We start from the raw sequence: 9,661 nt of genomic DNA, 5'->3' as shown, positions 1-9,661 counted from the left end.
CATTAAAAATAACACCACAGCTCTGATTATGACACTGTTCATCTGTAAAACACCCAAATGAACACTGTGATATGAATAAAACCTATTCACAAATACCACCTGTAGCAATATAATAGATCACTGGAATTGTCACTGGCTTGTCGTTGGACGGTCGATATTCGTAGATATGTGGAAATTAAGGGACCGTCTCTAAAGTTACATAGGACATTGTTATACACGTTTCTAACTTCAATAGCATTTGAAGGGAATGACTTACAGTCATATAACCAACTGGAAAGTGTTCATCTAGGTGTCAGGTATGAGACACGCCTTTTAGATTTTTGATATTTAACCCTACAATGCATGAACCAAAAAAAACCTTCACAAATGCATAAAGGGGGTCAAAATGACCCGTACTGGATTGAATGGTTTTCTTCAAAAAATAGATGTCCTATTAATGAAATTATATATATATATATATATATATATATATATATATATATATATATATATATATATATATATAAAGGTACATCATGTGCACCCTTGATATAGTACCAACACAGCAACATTTGATAGCTATTTCTGGGTGTCTAATGCCATCATCATCATCATCATGTTGCTTTAATTTACTAGTGTCATGGATAAAACTGTTATGGAAGTAAATCCCAAATGTAGACATTAATATTTTTTTGTAGCTGCTGTTATTTCAATTCTTTTAAAAGTGTGTTCGTCATGACATTCCACATGATCAAGCTCTGTTTAATGAATAATGAAAAAGGGCATTATGAAATAAAAAATATTTTATAATATAATATTTTATTATAATAAATCCTGTGTTATTTATTAATTCAATTATTGAACATTTTTAGATTGTACATATATTTTTTTAGCTACATTTACTCATTTCATTATTTATGACCATAGGCATATTTAATGAATTCATTTGAACTAAAGACGTTTTGAATAATGGATGTGATTTCTGCACAGCACAATGTAAGGAGCACCGAATCCCTGTAAAGGCTCTTCACATCACACACCTGTCTGGAGGGAAAACGCACATGAGGTGAGCGGAACGGAGTGAAACAGAGAGTTCAATTCTATTGAGATTTACATTTCTGTAAATACAGTATTATTAGAGGATATCGGTTTGTTGTTTTGTTTAAATACAAGTCAAAGTACATTCACAAATCACTCTTCTTTCTTTTTATTAGCATTTTCCATGCTGTCCCAACTTTTTCGGAATTGGGGCTGTATTATTTTGGCTGGGGTGTCTAGGGCAGCCCATAGAACCATGTGGTAAAAAGATGTGAAATTTGGCACACAGCTTCAGGACACGTTCAGCTACAAATACAATAAATCTGGGCCCAAAGCTCCCAAAGCTCTACTGCCACTAGCTTTATTCTACTCTTCGCTCATGAGTAACAATGAATGAATGTGTCTCTTCTTAGGGTTTGAAATTCTGACCCATGATGCAACTTGCTTCTTACTGATGAGATTTTTAAAAAATCTTTTAGATCTCCATACAGGAAAAGAGTCCTATGACTATGAAAGTAACTTTTGAATAACAATAAACAGCATGTGTATGTAATGCATTCAGCAAAAACTGGTACACACAGTATAGGCTAGTTAGTTCATGTAATAAGTTCATCTGTGTGCAAGTGTCACATAAACTCAGTATAAATACATCTGTTCCTACAGCATCATGGAGACCAAAGAGCTACCAAAAACATGACCTTGGCGTTATTAGCACCAATAGCACCAATTACATCAATACAACTAAACAAATACAAAACAAAATAAACTAAAAAAAAAAACAACAACAACAACAAAAAACAACACAGGTCCTCACTCCTCTGTCCCCTTTAAAAATTAGAAAATAAATTAATCAACCACTTTGTCACTCTTTTTTATTCCCTTTTTCACAGTTAAATCAGATGCATTTATGACAAAGAACCGCACAGATGCAGATGTCACGGCTGTGGATTTGAGAGGAGTTGACTGCTGGAAGTCAAAGATGTCGTATTTAAGTCTATGTTCTGCTTGTTCAACAGCTGTTTGATAAATTGCTATTAAACACATTCGGACAGATTTGAAGAGCTAGTTTTATTCTCAATTCTTATCGTTTTGTTTATGGGGCATCAGAAATTCAGGCAAACTGGTATACCATCTTCTAACAGTAAAACTAATGATGTTTTCTAGCTGTAATTCTAACATGACAAGAAGCCAAGTATAACATGGCAAGCACAACATCACACATGACACTGTTGTCAAACTTATTAATACATTCAAAAATACTGGAAGTGTTTCAGACCAACAGAGAAGTGGACATCCACGAACACCTGGTGCAGGCGTACATGGTCCCCTATGTATGGAGACTTTTGGGACACCCTGTATATTCAAAAACTACTGCTTTTACACTTCACTAATCTGTATACTATATGTGATACCATATGTATCACATGAATGTAATACAGTAAATATGATATAAATGTAATCTGCACTGTTAAATACCATTACAGAAGAGTTATTCTAACTGCTTTGATTAAATGTCATAGGCCAAAATCAATGCACGGTTTAACTGCTGTTTTGCTAAGCAGTTTAGGTTTAATTATCTAGAAAATAACACACTACCGAGTTACCTCCACCAAATTGTTTTGTTTATGTGTGAACACACCTATATGAAATGTGAATATGTTTTCAAAATGATGCATTTTTAAACACATTTGTGTAGTAGCACCACTACTGAAAACTTAATGAATGTGCATCTAAACATTCATAACTTCCTTCATGTCACTATGTTGTGCAGAAAACTGCAGAAAATATGATCTTTCTCACATGATAATGACTTAAATGTCTTGAGTTTACACGAATTGATAGTGAAGTAATGGGGGAGGGGGAGGGGGGATTTGCTAGGTGTTGTTTTTTGAATATTAGAGCAGACAGAATATTATGCTCACACAGTGTTTTTTTTTAAAACAGAGTCCAACCTCTGACGCATTCCAACTCATAACTCGCCTGCGATAGGATACTTTCAGCAAACCTCACATCTCTTAAGCAAATTTTTACACCTCTGAACATCTCTATTCACCTTTTTAACATCTTTACCATTAATCTGAGCATTTCCCTGCACGAATATCATCTTCTGAAGAAATGGTAAGCTTTGAGCAGACATAGTAGTGTTGTGAATCAGCGATTTTGAAACGTCGTTTTGTAAAACTTAACGGTAATTATTCAAATGGAGTTTTATTGTTAGGAAGGACAGGTGTTATTGAAATATTCACTATGTCTGTGACAATATGCGTTCTCTTCGAAAGGGGGCGCCCAAGCCTTAATCACGAATCACGAAGACTGAACATAAACGATACATCCTTGTAGTACACGAAGTAAAATATCTAGACCTGTGTAGAGTGAATCATTTCGGTGGTGACTGTGTACCGTGTGAAAAGGCTATCTGAACATATAGAGCAACTGAGTAAAGGAGATAAGGATTTTCCCCTCAGCACCCCAGCTTTTTAAATGACTGAATCTCTCCCATATCGATTCGTTATCTTTTCTCATTAACATGAGGCCTAAGATGACTGGGATAAACAGCCTGATTTTGTAATCAGACATACAACACACACACACACACAAATATATTTATGGACTTTTCTCTCATGATTTATTACAATACTACATGCCTTCATAAAGAGTTCAGTAAAGGGAATTGATACTCCTATTTATGTCTCTTAAGTGTAACCTACCCCTGTTTATTTCTTCCTCTCCTGCCACAGCCGTATTACACCAGCTGGGATTCGTCCGACTCTGGACCGTGGGTTGAGGATGGTGATGTCCAACACGTTGTCTCTGCGCCCCACGTGTACCACCAGGAGCAGGACTTCACCCCCAGCACTCAGGGCCAGGCATACTACAGCCTGCCTGCCCAGGTATAAGACTGTTGTTGTTTTTTTCTTCTAATTGTAGGACTTTATATTCAGAAATTATGTTTTCATGTCAATATAGAATTTTCATTTAATAACATAATTACTTATGTCTTTTCTCTCATTCTGTATTACATCCCTACATTAAAGAGTTCTACAGAGGGAGTTAATTGAATGTCGTGTTCAGGTCTCTAAAGCCTAACCCAAACCCTGCTTGTTTTTTCTCCTCCTGCCACAGCCGTATTACGCAAGCTGGGATTCGTCCAACTCTGAACCGTGGGTTGAGGATGGTGATGTCCAACACGTTGTCTCTGCGCCCCACGTGTACCACCAGGAACAGGACTTCACCCCCAGCACTCAGGGCCAGGCGTACTACAGCCTGCCTGCCCAGGTATAAGACCGTTTTTATTCTAATTGTAGGACTGTTTATGTTCAGAAATTATGTTTTTATATGAATCTTCAATTTGCATTTAATAACAGAATCATTGATGTCTTTTCTCTCATGCTGTATTACTATACAGTATTACATCTCTACATTAAAGAGTTCTACAGAGGGAGTTAATTGAATGTCGTGTTCAGGTCTCTAAAGCCTAACCCAAACCCTGCTTGTTTCTTCTCCTCCTGCCACAGCCATATTATGCAAGTTGGGATTCGTCGAGCTCTGAACCGTGGGTTGAGGATGGTGACGTCCAGCACCTTGTCCCTGCCCCCCATGTGTACAACCAGGAACAGGACTTCACCCCCAGCACACTGGGCCAGGTGTATTACAGCCTGCCTGCCCAGGTATAAGACCATTTTTATTCTAATTGTAGGACTGTTTAAGTTCAGAAATTATATTTTTATATGAATCTTGAATTCGGATTTAATAACAGAATTATTAATGTCTTTTCTCTCATGGTGCATTACATCTACAGAGGAAGTTAATTGAATGTCATGTTCAGGTCTCTAAAGCCTAACCCAAACCCTGCTTGTTTCTTCCCCTCCTGCCACAGCCATATTGCGCAAGTTGGGATTCGTCGAGCTCTGAACCGTGGTTTGAGGATGGTGATGTCCAGCACCTTGTCCCTGCCCCCCACGTGTACCACCAGGAACAGCAGTTCACCCCCAGCACTCAGGGCCAAGCGTATTACAGCCTGCCTGCCCAGGTACATGTATAAGACCGTTTTTATTCTAATTGTAGGACTGTTTATGTTCAGAAATTATGTTTTATGCCAATCTTGAATTTGCATTTAATAACAGAATTATTTATGTCTTTTTTCTCACCCTGTATTACATCCCTACATTAAAGAGTTCTACAGACTGATATAATTGATTGTTTACTTAGGTCTCTAAAGCGTAACCCAAACCCTATTTATTTCTTCGCCTCCTGCCACAGCCATATTACGCAAGCTGGGATTCGTCCAACTCTGGACCGTGGGCTGAGGTTGGTGACGTCCACCACGTTGTCTCTGCACCCCACGTGTACCACCAGGAACAGGACTTGACCCCCAGCACTCAGGGCCAGGCGTATTACAGCCTGCCTGCCCAGGTATAAGACCGTTTTCATTCTAATTGTAGGACTGTTTATGTTCAGAAATTATGTTTTTATATGAATCTTGAATTTGCATTTAATAACAGAATAATTGATGTCTTTTCTCTCATGCTGTATTACTATACAGTATTACATCTCTACATTAAAGCGTTCTACAGAGGAAGTTAACTGATTATCCTAGTTAGGTCTCTTAAACATAACTCAAACCCTGCTTGTTTCTTCTCCTCCTGCCACAGCCGTATTACCCCAGCTGGGACTCTTTTTCCTGCTCTGGACCGTGTGTTGAAGCTGGTGACCCGCCACACCCTATCCCATCCTCCCACATGTACCACCAGGAGCAGATATTCACTCCCAGCACTCAGGACCAGGTATAACAAGTGTTTAAGTATTATGATGTTGATTCATATACTACCTACACTACACCACAGTGTATCACATTACTGCTTGCTTGATGTTCAGCAGATAGAGCTTCCAGTGATGGCTGCACTTTCAGAGGACCAAAATTGCAGCTCCATGCCTGGTAAGGACCATTTAAATGACAACATCCAACTCCAGTCAGTGTCCCTGTCCTAATAATAATAATAATAATAATAATAATAATAATAATATTTCGCAAGCAGGCAAAATATATCCATGACAGTACTTATAATGATGTCCTAACATGTACTGACATTTCATACTGCCAAACTTACTCTGACATCACACAATGACATTGAGACAATCGAAATATATAATTACCTCTGACTATTCGTATGGTTTTAAGATATTTATAATGCAAATTTACCTCACACTATGTTGAACAGTGTATTTAGAGATGCTTAAGTATGAAGTCAAAGCCAAAGACTAGGTATAAATATATACATGTGACCCCAGTTAGTGTCATGATATCAAAGGTGTAAATATTGTAAGTGAGACATTTTACATTCCAGTTTCAAACCATTTGGTAATTTGGCAGTAGCCATGGCAAAAACTTTCCCTCATGAGAATTGTCCTGTAACAAGCGTTTTGTATTTACTCAGATGCTTTAATATTCTTGACTATATTTTAATTATTGTTCTTTTCGCTTTGTTTACACTTTTAATAATATCCATGTAGTGCCTCTTTATCTCGGAGAGTTTCGCATTGCAATTCTAGTTTAGGCTTTTTAAATATTTTCTAAGGTCTAAATAAAGCAGCTTAATTTGGATTGCTTACTGATAACAAGACAGCAAGGGACATTACGGAGGAAAGTGAAGGAAAAAATACAGCTGTTGCTGTGCCCCAACTTGGTAAGCATGGATTTAAACCTCACGTGTAAGTCACGTGTAAAACAAAACAAAAACAAACAAACAAACAAGCGAAAAAAATAAACCCCACCGACATCATATAGTCTGTAAAATGTGTAACAAAACAATAAAGATGTTCCCTGCACACAATTAGATGGTGCAAATAGTAAAACAATATCGGCATGAATCATGTTTTAATATTTTTGGTTCAGATGAGGGTGTGAAGCCCTCCGGCCCTGCAGCCCTGTCCACTGAGGAGACTTTGCTCCAGGAAATGTTTCATTTCATTTCATTTCATTTCAAATTATTCATTAGTATACAGGTGCATCTCAAAAAATTAGAATATCGTGCAAAAGTTCATTTTATTTTCGTAATTTAATTCAAAAAGTGGAACATTCATATATTCTAGATTCATTACACTTAAAGTGAAATATTTCAAGCCTTTTTTTTTGTTTTAATCTTGACGATTACGGCTTACAGCTCACGGAAATCAAAAATCCAGTATCTCAAAATATTCAAATGAAGAATTTATAATACAGAAACGTCGACGTTCTGAAAAGTATTGTAATTTATGCACTCAATATTTGGTACATACACTTATAGTAGACATTAATGTACTTTTTTTTTGTACCCAGGATTAGGTCTAGAAACCATCCCGATAATTTCTTTCAGAAATTTATATGAAATCTTAGCAGTTCACATCAACCTCCCCATAACTGGGGTGACATTCGGCCTCAGGAGAAAGGGTTGTCCAGAAGGAAGATACTTAGAGGAACTTTAAAATGTTGTATATTTGTATGTAGTACAATTGCATGTAGTATTGCACTTTGCTGTACAACAAATAATTACATTAATACCAACTGGTGAGCCGTTAAGCTTTATTCTAAGTACATGGAGTGTCAATATGTAATTTTAATGAAATGCGGGGGGGCCATGCGCTATTAAACAGCAGCTGCTGTTGCTTCATTGTTTTCTGGCTTTAAACGTGGTCCTATTTGAAATGACAAAATTTAAGCAGATTCTCTGGACTTAAATCAATTTGAAGAAAAAAATAACCAACAACTAGGATTGGTTAGTTTAGATGTATCCTCTTTTGTGTTAGATGTGTTCCTTTTGTGATGTTTCTAATGCTATAAATATGACTCTCTTTTGTGTACAACAGAATATCTGGGGACCAAGTAGAAGACATCAGGACCACAGATCCATAGACCAAGCCCCTACTGAGTTATAATGGACTTTTCAATAAGGATTTACATTGTCAAAACAAAGCTTCCAAGATTTTTCATGCTTACAATACTTTATACTTTTTTTTATATATATATATTTTTAAGAAGAACATATTGAAATCATTCTCACGGCTGGATCGGGAAGCTGTTGCGATGAACTTTAATAGGAAACATGGCAAGCACATCACACACACGAACGACATTGTTGCCAAACTTATTAAGAAATTCAAATAGACTACGGACCAACCGAGAAGTGGACGTCCATGAATATCCACTGACGAAGGCACAACCGACGTGGTGCTGGCAAACATACTCTCTTCTGTATGGAGCCTTTTGGAACACCCTGTGTATTCCCCAAGTAACTGATTTACTACAAATCAAGGACAGACAAACAAACACACAAAATAATAATAATAAAATCTGGATTAAAAAACATCTGGTGTTTCTAATGTTTTTTATGTTTTCTGAAACACTATCCCAGAGGTTAAGAACGAAAATTCTTCATTGTCTGAATTGTGGGTAATCAGGATTAACAGTGTATAAGATGAGTGAAGCGCTCAGGATGGACCAGGATGCTTCAGGACATCAGAAAAATCTTCGAAGCAAAACAATTTGGATCTTTATAAATAAGACTTTGTAGTCAAGCCAAACTTAACGAAAGGCAAACGTAAAGTGTTTTAGTTCATGTAAATGTTGTACTTTCTTTTCTTGGTAAGGAAGGTGAACTAGACAAACTAGGTGAATGTTACATATGAATAGTGTAATCTAGACATTTTAAAAGCAATAGATTCCCAGCATCATGTAGGAATAGTATATGCATTATTTGGTTTTTTTTTTTTCAAATGCATTTGTATGGATAAAAATGTCTGTGTTTTATGTGATAAACCATTGAAGTCCTGGTTTCACTGGAAACGGCCCAATCATTTATTAATTTAAATACCGTGTCAAATAAGAAACTAATGGCTGAAACAAGGGTCTGACGACAATTATTTCGAGATTGTGTCCATGCTTTGAAGAAGACTTGCAGCTTATTTTTGGTCCTCTTAACTCACCTTGTTGAGACATTTGTCCAATTCTTCACTGTACCATAGAACAGATTTTGTAATGATTGTTTTTTTTTTTCATATGACAGAATACATTATGCAAGGTGAAGCTCAGATTTATATTTAACCCATCAGTCATTAGGTCAAGTTGAACTCTGTCTCCTCATGGTACAACGCATAATTCACTTGTGGCAGGTTGTCTATGCTGCAGCTGTGATTGGATCTGTAACGTCCTTGCTCACATTAATGCCAAACCTCAGAATAAATCATGTGTGTGATTAATCCTGTGAGTAGAACCATGGGAATTGAAAATAACATCAATAGACACCAAAACCGATAGATTCTTTTTTTCCAGATTAATGGTATTTATACTTAATACCTGCCATCGACTCCTTGATGATCCTATCCCGTAGCATCCATCTGACTTCCTCCTAAATAGCTTGAAGGCGAGCCTCCGGTACACGGTAGGGCCACTGTCTGACCACCACATCCTGGCGGTGTTTTGATCTCATGCTGGACCAGATGGGTCAGCCCTGGGGTGGACGAGATGATGTCGGCGAACTGGTCCACTACCTCTGTCAGCTCTTGGAGCTGCGTGGGGGTAAGATCTTCTCCTTAATTGACCAAGGTACACTCATTGGGCTCTGAGGGATCAGCAGAGAAGGTTGTAACCGGGCTTATTAAGTGAATTGGC

At 37.3% G+C, this 9,661-nt stretch overlaps 1 protein-coding gene across 1 annotated transcript; it reads left to right on the top strand.

Annotated features, from left to right (window-relative positions):
- The first annotated feature begins 2,993 nt into the window (after positions 1 to 2,993).
- On the top strand, positions 2,994 to 9,630 carry LOC128617014 (uncharacterized). The gene is made up of 9 exons (XM_053639950.1): positions 2,994 to 3,135; positions 3,756 to 3,908; positions 4,141 to 4,293; positions 4,533 to 4,685; positions 4,895 to 5,047; positions 5,278 to 5,430; positions 5,670 to 5,801; positions 5,893 to 5,953; positions 7,861 to 9,630. The coding sequence occupies exons 1-9, from the start codon at positions 3,133 to 3,135 to the stop codon at positions 7,878 to 7,880; spliced, it is 981 nt and encodes a 326-aa protein (XP_053495925.1). The 5' UTR covers positions 2,994 to 3,132; the 3' UTR covers positions 7,881 to 9,630.
- The last annotated feature ends 31 nt before the right edge of the window (positions 9,631 to 9,661 follow it).

This window comes from Ictalurus furcatus, chromosome 13 (genome assembly GCF_023375685.1).
Source record: "Ictalurus furcatus strain D&B chromosome 13, Billie_1.0, whole genome shotgun sequence".
Taxonomy (NCBI): Eukaryota; Metazoa; Chordata; class Actinopteri; order Siluriformes; family Ictaluridae; genus Ictalurus; species Ictalurus furcatus.
The sequence above is the reverse complement of the archived record's forward strand: the minus strand, read 5'-3'. Positions and strand labels throughout refer to the sequence as shown.